The 18,189-nt window shown below is 34.7% G+C and overlaps 1 protein-coding gene across 1 annotated transcript in view; it reads left to right on the top strand.

The window, feature by feature from the left end:
• Positions 1-12,196, top strand: part of LOC128546534 (uncharacterized) — a 28,023-nt gene extending 15,827 nt beyond the window's left edge. The window contains exons 3-4 of the mRNA XM_053517213.1: positions 197-757; positions 5,885-12,196. Coding sequence (XP_053373188.1) covers positions 197-757; positions 5,885-8,331 — 3,008 coding nt within the window. The 3' untranslated portion in view covers positions 8,332-12,196. The remainder of the gene's footprint in view (positions 1-196; positions 758-5,884) is intronic.
• The last annotated feature ends 5,993 nt before the right edge of the window (positions 12,197-18,189 follow it).

The following is an 18,189-nucleotide window of genomic DNA, read 5'->3' as shown; positions in this document are numbered from 1 at the left end:
AATGAAATAGTTATACTTTCAAATCTGTAATAGAAGTAAAAACTTCTACTAACGCTTTAACAAACATTTTTATACCAGATGTAGTAAATATTCCATAGAGTTGAATGATTCGATTTTTGGCTTAAAATACAGATTAAAAAAAACACACACGTGTGTTGAGCTCATTGTATGAAATATGATGTTTTATATGTTACAGACTATCCAGTATTTACAGAAATGCTTAAGGATAAATGTGTTTATCCCGGTGAATCAGTCGTTCTAACGTGCAGACTCAATATTCCCGAAAAGGCAGTCACATGGCAACATGATAACAAACCAGTACAAATTACAGACAACATAAACGTATTAAACGACAAATGCTTCCACTGGCTAGTAATTGCTCGTGCAAAGTTTTCAGATGCAGGACTTTATTCTTGTGCATATGGCAGCTCTTCAACAGCCGCTTCCCTGACAGTTTTAGATAAAAGTCTCGGAAAAGGAAAACTTTTAATGATAGAGAAGTCTTTACATGTAGCTACAAAAGAGACAGATGTCAGGGAGAATTTAAACATTGATCTGATTTGTGTGGTCAATATACCCGCGAATAAAGTTGTCTGGCGACATAACGGCAGAGAAATTAAACAAAGCAGAAGACATCATGTATCGGTGCAGGAACTAGAACACAAGCTGACCATCAGGAATGCCAAGTTGGAAGATAATGGTGAATACGCAGTTGACTTTGGCGATGCCGCATCAAGTGTAACATTGACCTTTAACGGTTAGTATACCACCAAAGTTTGGTATTCGAAAATGAAAGCTTGATTTTCCCTTATTGTTAAAATACAAAAGAAAAATATTTATACTGGTAGGAAAAAAACATAACAAATACCTATAATTAATAGAATCCTTTAGAAGATCCTTTGAAAGCACAGAATGCAACCATGAAAATTAATAGCAGACTCGGTTTGACTGAGGTAATGAAAAAGACACTCCGCACGCCCCTAACACCGGTTTGAACGGAATTCTATTTCAGTATAATTGTGTGTACTCCATAATCCAAAAGGACCAGAAAATATAACAAAACTGAGTCAAGAAGTTTTATTATTTTGGGCCAGGATTTTATCGATTTTGAATGCGATTACTGTTCAAATTAAGCTAATAGCCATATATATTTCAGTCTCGGTTAGCATACTGAGTAAAGACAGAAAAGTTTAACACGGTTCCTAGACTGAATGATGAAATATTCTGTTCGGACGATTTTATTTGATCCGCAACAGAAATATCAGTATGCACATATTTTATTGTTAAGTAATTACGCGAAATCATATCAGTGATATTATTGATTCGGATTGATATACTCCGCGAACAATATGATGCAACCATTGATTTTTGCAAACAGTTAAAGAGTATCTTAAGATTAATTCTTAAAGGAACATGACTATTCGTGTTTACTGATATATAAAAGTCCTTTAAAATGAAGTTTCATCGCCTATTTTTGATTCGGGTCCATATTACAATAAGAGTATTGTTAAAAAGCAATGAAAAAGACGGAAGATTTCGAGTACGGCGGAGTATTTGATAAAATGCTGTCTGTGCAATAAGCAGTAATGGAAAACTAACAAATAGCTTACCTGTCGCTTTTAGTTGATAGATACTCCATCTTAATGAGTGTCGCTTGCTATCAATGTAAGACTACGTTGCATGTCCTATATATCTGTATTAATCTAATCCTTACGGCATTGATATTGAAATGTAAAGCTCAGTCAGGCTAGATCTGTTAAACTTATAGGAAAAACACTTTTCGAAGAAAACAATTTAAATCAAAACTAAGACTTTTATCACAGATATCTATTCTTTTCATTGCTTTTATCAATTTGGACTAGGAGTTTATTGACTTTGAATGCAGTTACTGTCCAAATTGAGGTAATAACTACAGATCTTTCAGTCTAGGTTCTGTGTAAACTTCTTTGTCAGTATAATGAGATCTTACGATTCTATATATCTTATCTCTATTGCTTATCAAAATGCACATATACGATTAAAATGTATATAACTAAATATTCCTTTTCTTCAATACTAAATACGTAAACGTGCTTAGGCATACTGGTTGGGAACCATTTTCCGGACACATTTTCATATTTCGTCTCCATTATTCCCTAAAAAATTATTTGACATAAATGAAGCCCACACTGCACAAATATCAGCTCCTTCCGCACCCGGTGTTATAATCAGCATCGCCTTGTGACGTAAAATATGGGTTCAATGGGGCCTCAAATGGGGTCAGTAAATGAAGTTATTTTCCCCGTCAGGTAAACCAGTAGCCGGACAAATATTTTGACGGTGTTTTGCTGTTAATTTGTAATCAAAATAAGTAATTAAACTATTTCTACACATTCCTTTATCATTCATCTCTTCAAAATTGCACACGAAACATAACCCGACGTTCAATAGCAGCTACGAAAGCAAACCGAGGTCGACTATAAAAAAATCGAATTTCGTCTAACATGAATTCTTGATAATTCCAACAGATATAGATATTAGTAAAATTAGTGCAAAAATCGACAGCCCTGCATCTTACGTAACTTTGACCGTGAAATTAAAAGTAGTACATGTTAACAGCAGACAACCATTATGTAGTTTAATTATTTCTTTTCCACTTAATACCTCAGCAAGTGTGAACTACTGCGCATGCGCAGTGCTATCTTTATGTCCCGTTAAGACAGAAAGTTGTTTTGTAAACGCAGGTGGGTTATCCTCAAAAACCCAAAACATTATACAGCCTTATAATATAGTGGTTTGTTGTAGACATGAATAACAAACATCTAAATGATATAGATGAAACAATTACATGAATAACAACAAAATAAAGCGGATATTATATGTGTCCGGAAACTGGTCCTGTCCGGAAAATGGATCCCAACCAGTATATGCAATAAATCTGAAAGAAGGGACGGTATACAATCCTGGGTTTAAAAATTTATATAGATAATCAAAATCTAACAGGGTTAAACTAATGGCATTTAAATACCTGCGATCTTTCGTTTTTTTTACCCTAGTAACATTTGGCATCGGACTTCTAAAATATGATAAACAATACAATTTTCTATGAATGAAATTTTATTTATGTTTAAGCAGTTTCTATAGCCACATACTTGTCAAGAAAAGAAAAAAATCTACTTCTTCAAATTTTAGGTGTTTTATTCAAACAAGACTACAAGAACATTTTTGTATAGACAAGTTCTGTTGAAATCTCGCTTATATTATAAAGAGATTACAATGAACATCACACAATGTTTTCTTAAAATAAAACAACTGTATCAAGCGGCTATATGTACTACTTATCGTAATATTTTTAATGGATACACCTCAGTGCAAAGTTTAAAATGATGGGCGTAAAATCGTTAAATTTAGTGTATGGTTTGATGACTTGAAACCTTCAACGTTATGATTAAATTGATATAATATATTTAAAAATCTGATATCTGATTTGATATATATCATAGACATTTTACAGATCTAGCAACAGATGATTGACAAATAACGTCCGAATATATCCTACAATACAGCATTCTAACATGATTTCCAGTTAAACAAAGAAGGAAATCAAGCTGTGTATGTTCTGCGATAAACAACGGTTGACGCGCGGACCGGAAAGATAGCATTGTAACGTCAAAATATGACGTCAAATTGCCACATGACGTCCGATACATTACCCCTCGGGTAAATGAAGTCCAACATAAAATTTATTAAAATATAACAATGGGCATGCCAGAATGAAAACAATCAAGGCCTTCTTGTAATTTATCGTCTTATTTACCACGGTTCATCGTTCAGATGCTTCAGTATTTTTAAAACCAATCGGGCTGACGCCCTCGTGGTTCAATTCCTACGCATCTGAACTCTGAACCGTGGTAAATCAGACGATAAACCACTCGAAGGCCTTGATTATTTGTTAAATGAAACATTAGGATTGTGTCGTTACATTTGGGCAACATTTTATGACATTTTTTTTAGTTTTCACATATTCTGTTAGAGACTGTATGTTTTATTACTTTTTGTGAAATTTTTGAATTACCTTCCGTCAATATAAAAATATCTTAATAGTGATCTACTTTAGAATCTGCTGATTTCAATATAATTTCCAATTTTACATTTGCATTTAATAAATACAATGTATTGCAATATAATTATCAACTACATGAAACAAAACGCAAGTTTTAAAATAGCGTGCAGAATCAGAATTCATCTATTTTCGGTTTTCTTGGTTATGCAACCGAGATAGACATAAAAGGTAATAATAATTCTATTATGTTGCATTTCTAATTAAGTGTGGCAAAATATGTACTTGTCAATGCAAATCGTTGACAACTCTTAATACAATAGTTCTTATATTGATATATTTCCATAGGCAAATATGTTTATTTGATTTATATGCTAAAACATAGCTACCTTTGTTGGTCAACAAGGACAGGAAAATCAAATTAAAAAAACCCCAAAAAACTCCTAGTGATAATCTGACGTGTACTAATATTTTGATGAAAAAATAAGTTTAAATGATCAATGAGTTTTGAACAAGTCCATAAATTGACTAAAGTTTGATCAACCACCTTTAATGTACGTTGAAGTCAGTATTATTATTAGAAAGAGCGTCAGTTACATAACAATTGCTGGCTGTTAGGGTGTGGGCTGGGATAGTGCTTATGGGTAGAAATTTCCTCTTGATGAGATATATATATGCGGATCTCACGTATGGGAAAGTCAGCTGTTGTGGATATAATTATATCTCTAAATGCAAAACTATCTCTATATATTCAATGTATCCTCGAGATCCAGTTAATTTTCAGGAAGAGAAAATATAGCTTCTCTGGTCCCAATCAGTTAAAAATACTAAACTGTCGTTACTGATTTGTGAGACATGAAAACAGAGATTTGAGTATATATATGCAAATGTTGAACCAGTACGAACGTGTAGTACAATTCGGGCTCGTATATAAAGCAGCATCGAAACTAATCTTATTGGGTTAGTGGACTTGCTGCGGCATGTGCGTGTTCGTTTGTACTGCTAGGCACTTTGCCGTAATTGGTCTGGTGTATTGTGGTGGTGATTTAGTTCGTATAAATTCTCTTTAATATATATATATATATATATATATATATATATATATACAGAGAGAGAGAGAGAGAGAGAGAGTAAAGACCGCCCGTGGTGGTTTCCTAATAATGAAGATTTCACTTCATAGACTCTATCAGACCTAGCGTTTGAATAAAGCGCACATATTATGTGATGGCGCCTGCGTCTGTCCGTGCGTCCATCAAGTTACATGTCTGGAGCATAACTCAATAAACATTCAATGAACTGACTATATATATGCCTTATTGGTAGACGATGAGACAATGTGTAGAGTACATAAACTAGGTCGGTAGGTCAAAGGTGAAACATGGAACTCAAAGCTCACATTTGACCCTCATATTTCGTGTCCGGAGCATAACTTAATAACTATTTAAAGGTTTTGACATTAAACTTGTCATACCGGTAATTTGCGATGAGAAAATTTGCAGCACATGAACTTGGTCGGTAGGTCTATGGTCAAGGGCACAAATGGAGCTGATTTGTAAAATTTGTCCTCTAGTTTCGTGTTCTGATCATAACGTAATAACCATTATAGTTATTGACTTCAATCTTGGCATATAGGTAGGAGTTAATGAGACAATGTACAGAGTGCATAAACTAGGTCTATAAGAGGGTCCTTTGGAAACATTTAACACCAATATAAAAACATTAGGAGACCCAGTTTGTTTGCATCTGTTTAAAAAGGATAATGAAATATGCAACACCACGCACGCCTCTTAGCATAATGAACTCCCCCATAAGCTGTAAGTATTAAAAACCTTATTCTTTTCACAGCCGATGATGATCCACGTAGAAGAAAACTTTTTGAGGATGCTATTAAATATGGCATGGAAACCGACCAATCGATACGAGTTATGGTAATCGGCTGCTACAATCAGGGGAAAACTACATTAGTAAGGCGGCTACAGGGACAATCAATCGAAGACATCGAAAGCACAAATGGAATAGATATTCATAAATGTGCTAACACAGCCAATGGAATATGGCAGAAACAAAACACAGAAAACGATGAAGATGAAAAGATTAAAAGAATTGCCAAGGTGATGATGTCACATTCTAATTCCGATCAAAATGATTTAGATATTGAAGATGACGTAATTGGTGAGGTAGATTTTGATGAATGTAAAGCAGAAAGTACACAGGCAACTGAAAGCCAGGTACAAAGTCCAGAAGTATTCAGATCCGACAAGGCAATTGAAAGCCAGGCACAAAGTCCAGAAGTATTCAGATCCGACAAGCCAGAGACAGTGGATGCGATGGAACCAATCCAAGACCATAGAATACATCAGCAGAAGGAAATGAATGGGCATTCTGGAGATCCTTTCCCATTAAAAAAAGTTTTACTTGCTATGGAAGAAAATGAAAATGTAAAAGAAACTATACATTTGTGGGACTTTGGTGGACAGTTTGTTTTCTATGCTACACACCAACTGTTCCATTCAAGACATGCTGTGTACCTTTTAGTTTTTGACTTAAGCAAGCCTTTGGACCACCTTGTAAAAGATGATGAACACCCAGATTGTGCAAAATCAGCCACAAAATCCATGAAGGATTACATTGAATTTTGGGTGAATTCCGTGCACTCTTTTGTGTCGAGTAAAGATGGGAAACAACCGCAAATTGTACTAGTTGGTACACATACAGATAAACTCAAAGATGTCAAGAAAGAGGCACAAGAATATTTTGAAGCTGTCAGACGATTGTTTGATGGAAGTACTTTACGAATGCATTTGCACCCTAAAACCTTTGAAATGTCGGGAACGGATCTAACAGACAAAGCGATACAACCTCTCCGTGAAACTATTTTTGACATCGGGAGGGCAAACATCCAAAACATACCAGCAAGATGGATACCGCTTGAGAAGGCACTAACAGAGATACGAGATGAAAACATAATACATCTCAAACGGCTACAAGAAATAGATGGATCTTTAAAATATCCAATCAACAAAGAGGAACATCTAAAGTTCTTTTTGGAATTTCATCATACGAAGGGGACAATCCTTTACTTTGATGATAGCAAGCTGGCACAATTTGTCGTACTGAATCCTCCGTACATTGTAGATTCCTTTAAATGTATAATCACGTCAAGAGAATTTTGTATAACTGACGGCACATTGCGACCTTTATGGCAGCAGCTTACAACAGATGCGATTCTTCGACCAGAACTTATACAGTATGTATGGGGCAATGGAACAGAAAATCGTTTCCGCAAATTTAAGGATGTTCTCTTGTTATTTTTACAAAAACTAAGGATCATTGCAGAGGCTCAGATGTTTGATATGGAGTCGGACTCACTAGTTCCTCTTGGCTATTATATAGTTCCAAGTTTTCTAAGAAAAGCAGATGATGGTGAGATTGTGACATTCCTAAAAGAACGGACATGTACAACTGTCTCTGTTGTGTACGCGTTTGAAAACGAAGCTATAGTGCCCACAATTTTCCAGAGAGTTCTGGCGTCATCTATTGGAACGTGGCCGATCGTGAAAAGTTCTGATAGAAGTTTGCTGTTTGAGAACGCATGTGCTTTCAAACTTGATCTTTCATATGCCGGGATCATACTACGACAAAGAAAAATGATAGAACTGTCTATGGCTCATTTAAGTCTCGGAGAAAATGTATTCGGAGACAAGCCGGATTATTTTCGCCGGTTTGTAGAATATGTAATAGGGACTGAATTTGGAAAATTGCAAACGAACGGAGATGATCTTGGAACAAATCCGTTTCAGACGGGTATAAGATGCTTCCATAAAACTCATGAGTATACGGGCAGCAAGGAAATTTACTACCTTGATGATCTGAAACTACTGTCTGCTAATTCGGTGTCCTGTCCAGATAATGTATTTCATGAAGGTATACGCATTGAACAAATATTTCAGCAATGGTTCTTCCAAGAGGAAGAAACACTATCAACTAAAAGAAAAATACCCCAACGCAAATTGTCCGAAAAAGAATATGTTAAACTATCGTGTGACTGTATAGGAAGCGAGTGGAAAATGCTTGCCCGACAATTGGAGATAAGCGAAGTTAGGATAAGCCATATTGAGATGGACAATCAGAACACGAAAGATCGAATATATGAAATGCTTTTAGAATGGGATGCGAAAGATAGAGATAGGGCAACGTTGGACGTATTGGTAAAGGCACTCGATGATATTTCGTCACCAGCGGTGAAATTGGATACTTTAAAAAACATAATAGATAGTTTCTACTGCCAGTGAGCGTGAATGTTATTGACAGTCACAAACAATTCTATCATCAGTACAATCCAAACACTGGACTTAACATCGTTCTTTTCCCTCTGATGATCACGTAAAGTATATGTTTCATTTACATAATAAATAATGGTGTAATGTGTAGTACTAAAACCCAGTGACGCTGTATATCTCATATTACGTAAAGTCCCCAACGGATTGAAATATGGATATGTAAGAATTTTTAACTATTATAAATCATGAGGAGGGCGATGTATTTCACCTGCTATTTTACACGATAGCTGCCACTCAAGTCAAACCGATTCTTAAAAGGGCGATGGGTGATACAGTGAAAAGTGAAATGTAAAAGATTACGTTTTGCCTTTCCTGAATTTATTTGTTATACTCATATCACTTCTGTCTGGAGCGAAACAACACAAACACCTTTAAACAGGAATTAGTTATACCTTCAAAGAATGCCTGAGAATGTTGAGAGGAAGTGCAGTGTATAAGAACCATAACTCCAAAAGTAAGCATGCTAAAATTTACAAAGTCGACTATAACTCAATTTTGCTTAGGTTTAGTAAGCAAGGTAGACGTATGGCTTTTTCTGTGCTTTCTCTGAATATCTTTTATCGTCTCCCTTTATTTAATTTACTTGTCTGCTGCATAACTCATAAGTGCTGGTAGATTTTTATTCAAATTATACACTTAGATGGAAACCATTAAGAGATAGTGTAGAGTACAAAAATACAACCCCGATTTGCTTACTTTCTGAATTGTCTCCCTTTATTTAATTCATTTAAGACGTTTTGATAGGGATTATTTAAATACAAACACGGTTACAGAGGACCATGTAAGGACGCACAATGTGCAGGCACAATAACTCTTCTTTTATTATTGTTTTGAGGTATCTTTTTGTCGTTTTCAAAAAAGTGACCAACTTATTTTCTTAACTAAAAAAAAAAGATCAGCTTCATCAAAATTAATGGTACAAAATTAATGAGTAGGACCTCCTACTGTGGATCTCCAAAATTCAGGGAGACGGAGCAACTGCCAAAATGAAGGACTGCACACAATAAATAATCTCCCTATGTAAAGAACGGACCAAGTGTAGCAAAAAGAAAGATATTGCCTTTTTCTTCTTTTTAATGCAAGTTCAAGTTTTACCTTTCTGAATTTTTGAATCTTTGTATTATCTCCACGATTTTAATACAGCATTGACCAGGACAACAATTTTGAGAAGTGCACTAAATCCATTCGGTTTATTGCTGCTATTTACATCCCAATTTTCTATTTTCATCACTTTCCTGTTCTTTAAAAAGAGGAATGTTCGCTGGTTTACCAGCGAGAGATTTATTCTCTGTAATTTTGCATCCCTGTCAAAGTGCGCCGACAGTGGTTATTACTTTGTCTTGTTTTATTTCTTATTAGTTTCTTGAGTATTATAAGGTTTAAATATAATAGTAAGATTATTTTGAGCTAAACCTGCATACTATATTTTTATTAAATAAGAATGTAACAAACTACTCAATAAGCGAGTCGTCAGCGCATTCATATGATTTTGTTTACAAACAGTGAATTTATCAGCCCTTGGCCACATCACCAAGGGAAATTCAAATTCAAATTTCATCCTGAAAGACTTAACATTTTGTTTTCAAAGTCACCTTTGCAAAATAAAACAGAATCAGATTTTTGAATAGAATGTTATAAAAAGTCACAAATATGTACAAAATAGCCAATTATCAGAAAAATATCTACTGAATTAAGGTAACCCCTGTGAGGTTTAGCTTACATAAGACGGAGATGTTGTTGACTGAACCAGGCAGTGCCATGGAACGGGGCGGTTTAACTATAAGTCGGTTGTAGATCACTTATTGATATGCTAATGAATTAAGCGCTCTGCTCCTGTTCGGCAAACTCATTTTCTCTAGAATGTCATTATGATATATAACCTAAACATACATTAGGTAAACTTCTATGATATTTCATTAATACAACAGAATTTCTGAACGTGAAGGATAAATATCTTTAAAGTTCACATCTTTATATCTGCTAATATATTTTTTAAAAGTAATGTTGTCGTATTTATTGGTATATGTACATAAAAATGTTATTAGATTTAAATCCATTTTGATTCCTATTCATCATTTCTACAGTCTATAAGTAACCTTTGCTTCATGAATAAACGCACTTATAATTACCTAAAATTTGGAAAGAATAATTACTATCAATTGCGTATTGCAAATACTTTGAGCCGTTAGACTTCACTCCGCCATATTGTTATTTTCATGTTATCAGTTTACCTTTGTATACCATAGTAGATAAAAAACGATCTGACAGAAACTATCAGCCATCGTTAAAAATCCTATGCAATGATACTTTTTACCATCCGATTGCTGTTCATTCACATGAGAATTGCAATCATAAATGACCTCTTGTTACGGGAAACTGCATGCTAAGAACGCGGCTAATCCTAGTAGATCCTTGTCCCTGTTTCTTTTATCTGAATAAAGCAAAAACGTGTCTACATTTTTGTTTTTCCATTCATAAACTTAAGCCATTTAGACATTATTTAAAAAAAATCAGTTTTATTTCTGTCGTGGATATATAGTGGTTAGCATGAAAACATGAAAACAATACTTCCAAAGAAACATTTTGTAAAACTGTTTTTCCAAGTTGAAAATTTTTGACCGACTTGTACAATTTGAAATTGCATCGTTGGCCATAAAAGCAACATTGTTAGTGGTTGTTTAAAAGTTAAAAAAAGATCCCACTGCCACTATTTGGGACTTTTACACGGAGTGTACTATATTTCTGGATCTCACATAAATAAACCTGTAACTCACGAAACATCCTGTTACGTGTAAACTGGATCAAGCAATAAATACCATTATCTTAAAATAACCTAAATTTCATTGGCCGAAACCGCGCATCATATTTCAAACTATGTTTCATATTAAATGGTTAGTGTGTTTTCCGCATTAAACATTACTTTCTTAAAATAGAATGGACGTTATGTATTGTTACTTCCAAACATTAAATATTTGTTACTTATTTCATATAATAAAAGTTATTTACTCTTGAGTCATTGGATGACATGATGTGATATTCACCAGAGGAGAGCAATATGCATCTTTAATTGCAATCTTCCGGTGAATATCACATCATATTTAATGGCTCAAGAGTCAATAATTGTATATTTGTTATTTTTGTTTATTGGTGAATAGTTAGTTGTGTTATATTATTGACTAATTTTGCAATTGTACTTTTAAGACACTTAACGTAGTGGACCTGCTACGACAATCGGTAAATTACATATGTAATTTCGGCATTTTCCGCGTTTTATTAAAACTATGTACATCCATGATACGTAATTAGGAGATTTCCGAGTGTCATTACGGGTCTACTAGAGATATGCAATGTCCAAATTTTATGCAGTTATAATATCACAGCTTCATTAACAATGAACAGAAATAAGAGTGCATTTTAAATTTCTTAATTCTTGTAAGTCCAATGCTACAAATAAATTATTTGTTCTGACCCCGCAATATCTAGTTTGCTTCGGATGCTATTCGATAAGTATGTGATATACCTTTCCCCTTTTCTGCTCATAATTGAAACGCCCATAAAGTGTAGATTTATCCACATATTCGGATAGGTAATTAATTATATCAAGCATATTAACTGGGATTAGAAAATATTATTTTACCAGGTTTGAAATGGGGAACATCCTCTGAGTTTTGAGATGAATAGTCTGAATTAGTAATCGTTTTGTAATTGTTAAAATGATGCTTATTATTTTATATCTGATGTCTTATATTGACGTTTATCTGCTATTATTTTCATTACTGTATTATCTGTTTACTTCAATGCAAAAGTAAAGCGTGTTTAAAACAGAATATATGTGTTTTTCTATTCTTGGAACTTAGAATGTAAACTTTGAAAGCATTTCCTAATTAGAAAACCTTTTGTGTAAAGTAATCATTATAAGATATTACACCCAGTGACTTGTCCGCCTCGCCTTTGTTTCATTACTAGATAAAGCTCTGGATTTTTCCTTTCCTTGCAGACAATCTGATACGAGCTGCGGCGAGATGGCATGTCAGGTGGCATCTGGCTATGAAGCCCTCGCTGGCAATTCTTGGTACTTTGCATACACGCAAACATATATACAAAAAATCGGATTTGATATAGTTATCAAATTTAAATAAAATTTAAGGCATACAAGAGTTAACTTTATCGGAATCACATCGATTGTTTATGTGTACTTTCGAGGTCAATAGATTTGTAACATAGAAAATGAATGATTTGCACAGAAATTAAGATACCACGCACTGGAAAGTGGTTGCATGGTCTTTATATGTTCTGATTAAAACCAATAGTTAACCTCGATACTGTACCATTACTGTCTCATGTGCATGTGCTTTACAACTTAACCACTCCGCTGATGGTGGTGAAAGAATGACGTCAGACGATTTCACAGAAGCCTTTAAAACATCACACGGGTAGTTTGTACACTGTGTTAGTGTCTATTTTTTCTCATTCTTTTCTCACCGAATTTCCGTAATTATCACAGTATATCTCGACTTTTTTATATTCTGTCTATATAACTATGACAAAGATCTTGTATAGGACAGATTTAACACCTTGATTTCTTTCGTTGCACGATGAATTTCGAATGTACTGTTGTTTATGTAGAGGAAGGAGAAAGTTATACTATAAAAAACATCATTTTCAATAATAAACTGAAATGTGAGATCAGTGTAGTTATATTTTCCGGTTCCTGGGATACCGCCTCGGTAGCCTAGTGGTAGAGCGTCCGCTTCGAGTGCGGGAGGTCGTGGGTTCGATCCTCGGCCGCGTCATACCGAAGACGTAAAAAATGATACTAGTAGCTTCCTCGCTTGGAACTCAGCATTACGAGGGTAGTGCTAGGACTGGTCAGCCCGGTGTCAGTATAATGTGACTGTGTGGGGTATCATGTCACGTGTCTACGGCGTGATATTCCAGTGTGGCAGCACTATAAAGTTGGGCATTGTGCTCACTGCTACAAGTAGACACCGTCGTTTATATGACTGAAAAATTGTTGAAAAAGACGTTAAACCCTAACACTAATACACACACTCCTTTAGGATCATGAAGTCCTTCAAGTGTTTTGTAGTTTCATTTAAGCCGGCGGAGGCTCAGGTTGGTGGTGGTCGTCGTTTAGTTGAGGGGTGTAGGGGTGCATTTGTATGATATATTTTACAGTAGTCTGGCTACTGACTAGATAATCTTTTTTAGACGGAGTACTTTTGTGCTAGGTAGCACTAATATTACTATTCCAGTAGGCTGGTCCGTTGCCACAGCGACAGAAAGTGTGACACCACAGTCATATCGTACAAAAGACCTAAACGGAAGTTTCGATTATATGGATCAAGCTCTTTCACAAGAAGGTGCAAAACAGGCAAAAGAGATAAAAGAAGAGTTACATATAAAAGTTGACCAGAAATTATTAAATCTAAAGACAGAAATAAACGAAAATCAATTGAGTATGATATTATAATGAAACTCCAGACAAATATTGATCGATCAATGACAAGTTTAGAGTAGAAGGTGAATGACACGCAAACAAAAATCGCGACCAGATGCTACAGATGAAGGAATCAATGGAAGAGATGCCTGGTAAATTCCTGTCCCAAATTAATCAAAACAGTAACATACCTCGTCAATATGAGGCAATCCCTAACCATATTTACCATCATAACAATCACATACGTTGTGGGGATATTAACTGTTTACCAGAAAAAAAAAACAAAGAAAAAAAAAAAAAAAAAAAAAAAAAGAAAAAAACTACTAATGAATGACAGACTACTAGTATATTTGTTTAGGATAAGAACTTAAAATAGTCCATCTAATTTGTATTTTGTTTCAGTTCTTTATGCTAAGTACAAGTGTAACACTTTGGGTTGGGTTCTGGGAAAGCGACTCGGCAATAAAAGTTTTTCCACAAGGGAGCTTGATATAGGAAATTTAACACTAAAATGTGAATTTTGATTTTGTTTAATAAATGGTTTTTCATGTAACGGCTGGCGGTTAACCTAACCAGTGTTCCTGGATTCTGTACCAGTACAAATCTGTTCTCCGCAGGTAACTGCCAACTTCCCCACATGAATTACCAGAGGTGGAGAACGAATGATTTGAGACACAATGTCTTTTATCATTTTTGTAACACTTCTTTAAATATCGAAATAGTTCTTTTTCTTTTTAAAGTTAACTCGACATACGGCATTTGACACTGAAGATTAAGCCATCCGATTTTCCTGTTTCGCTCATGTCAGACAGTTGGTTTGTCTGTCGCTCGATTCGTCTGTAGGACATTTGGTTTTCAATAATTTATCAAATTTCATAAGATTATTGTTTGTCACTTAATGATTTCCATGACTTTTTCTGTCAGTATTTAATAGTCACGATCTCACAGACTTAAAGCAAACTTTGTCCCGTTAATGGCAAACTACATTGCAAGTGGTCAGTTGCTAAAAGCATTTCGGCATATTGCCTTAAAGATTCATACTTTCAGGAGGCGGCCCCTATTTTTGGTGGCCTGTTAGCCAAAGACTCACAATGACTTCGAGAATGAAAAACGATTTCTGATCCCATTTAATAAGGCTTGGTCCCATTTCCGACAAACAACACTTGGTTATTTCATGTGGTCCCTAAATGACCCCTTTTGATTTATAGGCCAATGTATCAAAGGTAATGGTCAAACTGATCCTGAGACTGAAATGGATTCCTACCAAATCTTGATCTATATTGGTCCTACTATCTACAAACGATTGCCTATGATCATTAAGGTCAATAATCAAATTCACAACATATTTCACAGACTAAAAATTATGCCTCCGACATGCCATCATTGGAGCGTACGTACTTTGCTCATTTTTACTTTGAATATAGAAGCCATAGTACATTCGACATTCAAGTCATTTTTATGTTTGTACCACGGGTAACAATAAATAGAAATGAGAGTGTGCGCGCTTATACATGTATTAAAATCGGAAACATTTTATACAGTGTCTTTGAATTCGAGTGTCATTAACTTAATCCATATGCAGAGTTTAGGTTTACTTATACATTTATTAGTGTGTACTTTAAACCTAACACAGAGTACTTTCTGCACGCGCACGCACGCACGCACGCACGCACGCACGCACGTACACAGTCATGTTTGTTTTATGTTTACATGTTTACATAGACACTGTATAGTAATTGGTCATAAAAATTTATTTGTTTTACTCGCGAGGGTATATAGGATTCATCTTATGGTTGGTGTGCCGATAGGCCAATCGGTTAGTCTGTCCGTTATGCGAACGTTGTCCGCATTTTTTTTTCACAATTTAACGGCATTCACAGGAAACTTTATATCGTATGATCACTTTAAAGTGTAAATGTACTTAACATATTTTTCTAAAGGCATCAATATCCCTTCTAGTTTTTGTTTAATAATTTAGTTTCATATAGTCTATTGATAAAGGGCAAGGCTACTGGGATTATTTGGTGATCCCACCATCAAATTTGGGTAGTCACAACAGCAACGTATATTGGTCTCTCACTTATTTTAAGTTATCTTGTCATTTTAGAAACTTTACCCGTGGTGTGTTCTTACAAAGCGGTATTTCGGGTGTATTTCCTCCTCTAATGGTGCCATTTTACTTATGTATTTTTTAAAATATACATTTATGTCCACGATGTACAAAATAAAAACAGATGTAGGTTTAGTTTCAGGGACAGCAGTCGGAGCACAATAATACATGGCTCTGGAAACTTTTTCTTAATTCCGCTTTTCCAAAATATTATGGGTAAATAGCACTTAAATTTGTTTCATCTTAATTCAATACTAGCTATATTTGTATGACTATTATAGAATTGCTTGCACATATGCAAAAATCTGTGTAATATTTGTCTACTCAAGTTGGCAGCGTAAATAACATTTTTCATGTACCACTTATATTTTCATAAATTTTATATTTGTAGTGATCTGCAGTTAACTATTTTATTTTATTGATACTTGTATAAAGTCAACACCAGTAAAGAATTATTGAAAATAATAACATACTATGCCTTATAAATACTATCTAAATTTATTACATAAATTACATTTTCTGATAAAGCTTATCTGCTCATCAATTCTTTTTTGTTTTATAAACGTAGTCCATATTAACTTCAATTTTTGAGTTTCTTGACTAATAAATCACTGCTTTTCAATTGCGTCAAGATCAAGTTTGGCGGCCGTCCTCAATACAGGCCATGTATCATTCCGCGTATTGATGCTAGAGTGGCATTTAAGGAATTCGGGGATTAGACATGGTTTTCTGTCCAAATCAAAGCAAAGTCACATGACCTCTCGTGGGGACTATGATTTTAGCAGTCAGATACATGTATGTTCTCTGAAAGTATAGTTCAAATCTGTGATTGTGGTTATTATTTCAATTAATGTATTGTTAATTTTATGCTTTTATAGACACTGTAGAGCAATTCTTAATATGAAATTCGAGCATAACAAATTTGATATATATTTGATAGATTAATTCCTTCTTACTTTTTACTATTTTAATTGTTCATGTTTGTCACTTGTGATTTAGAAAAACACTTTTTTGTAGAGAGTTACAGGACGTACTTGTGTTTTTCTGTTTTGTAAGAATGAAGTGTTAAAATATTAAATCTTTACAGATGGTTATTTCTGCTGGCTTAAACACAGTCAGGAGATTTATAATAAAAAGTCTTATTACATACTCGTTTCAATTCCTCGTTAAGTTACACTGGTACCGGAAACGTCAATATTTTTCCATACACTGAAGCCTGAATTACATATCGGGCGCGTGACGTAACTCAGTGTGTGTTGTTGCACTATCTTTTCTTCTATTTAGTTCAGTATTGTCAATCCTATTCAGGCTATTGAGCAAATTTATGATATTTACATTATATTTATACGTGTAGATGCGTATGTAATAAAAAGGTTATTATCTTTGCATCGGGAAATTTGACTCGTTCTTCATCGGAAGAATATTGCGCTCCTAAAGTCGCGCACTATTTCCGCTGAAGAACTCGTGTATATTTCCCGATACAAAGGTAATAACCTATAAATATTGGCTCGAAGGTGGAAATTGACCAGCAGCAATGACGTCATAAAATGTGACGTCGTAAACAATGTAAGCCCATAACAGTAGAAAAACTTCCCGAGCGCTGCAAAAATTGCTATATGTAACGTTCCAGTTGTTCAATTAGATACATGTTATAATTAATAATTATTGCCTATAAGGCTCGTTAGATATGACTTTTTTCAGGTCGATGAATCCTTATATCGACGACACTCAAATGCAATAATTGTATTTATGGTCCTGAAAAAAGTGGTTTAATAGCCGAGTGTGTAGCTCGAGATCAATATTTCTCTCAAGTCGACAAATCTGCATTTCCACAGAACCTTAAAGGAAACAGCTGCTGGTTAATCGTTGCTTATGAGGATTTGTTAGTACACCTTTTTAGCTCACCTGTCACATAGTGACAAGGTGAGCTTTTGTGATCACCCTTCGTCCGTCGTCCGTCGTCTGTGCGTCCGTGCGTCCGTCCGTGCGTCAACAATTTCTTGTCTGCACGATAGTGGTTTCGTTTATGATTTTATTTTAACCAAACTTGCACACAACTTGTATCACCATAAGATCTGAAAGGGCCAGAATTAGATATTTTGACCTTGTCTGCACAATAGCAGCTTCATTTATGATTTTATTTTAACCAAATTTGCACACAACTTGTATCACCATAAGATCTTGGTTCCTTTCTTGAACTGGTGAGATTCCTTTATGGGTTCTAAAGTTATGGCCCCTGAAATGGTCAAAATTAGCTATT

The sequence above is a fragment of the Mercenaria mercenaria genome, chromosome 11, assembly GCF_021730395.1.
Source record: "Mercenaria mercenaria strain notata chromosome 11, MADL_Memer_1, whole genome shotgun sequence".
NCBI lineage: Eukaryota > Metazoa > Mollusca > Bivalvia > Venerida > Veneridae > Mercenaria > Mercenaria mercenaria.
The sequence above is the reverse complement of the archived record's forward strand: the minus strand, read 5'-3'. Positions and strand labels throughout refer to the sequence as shown.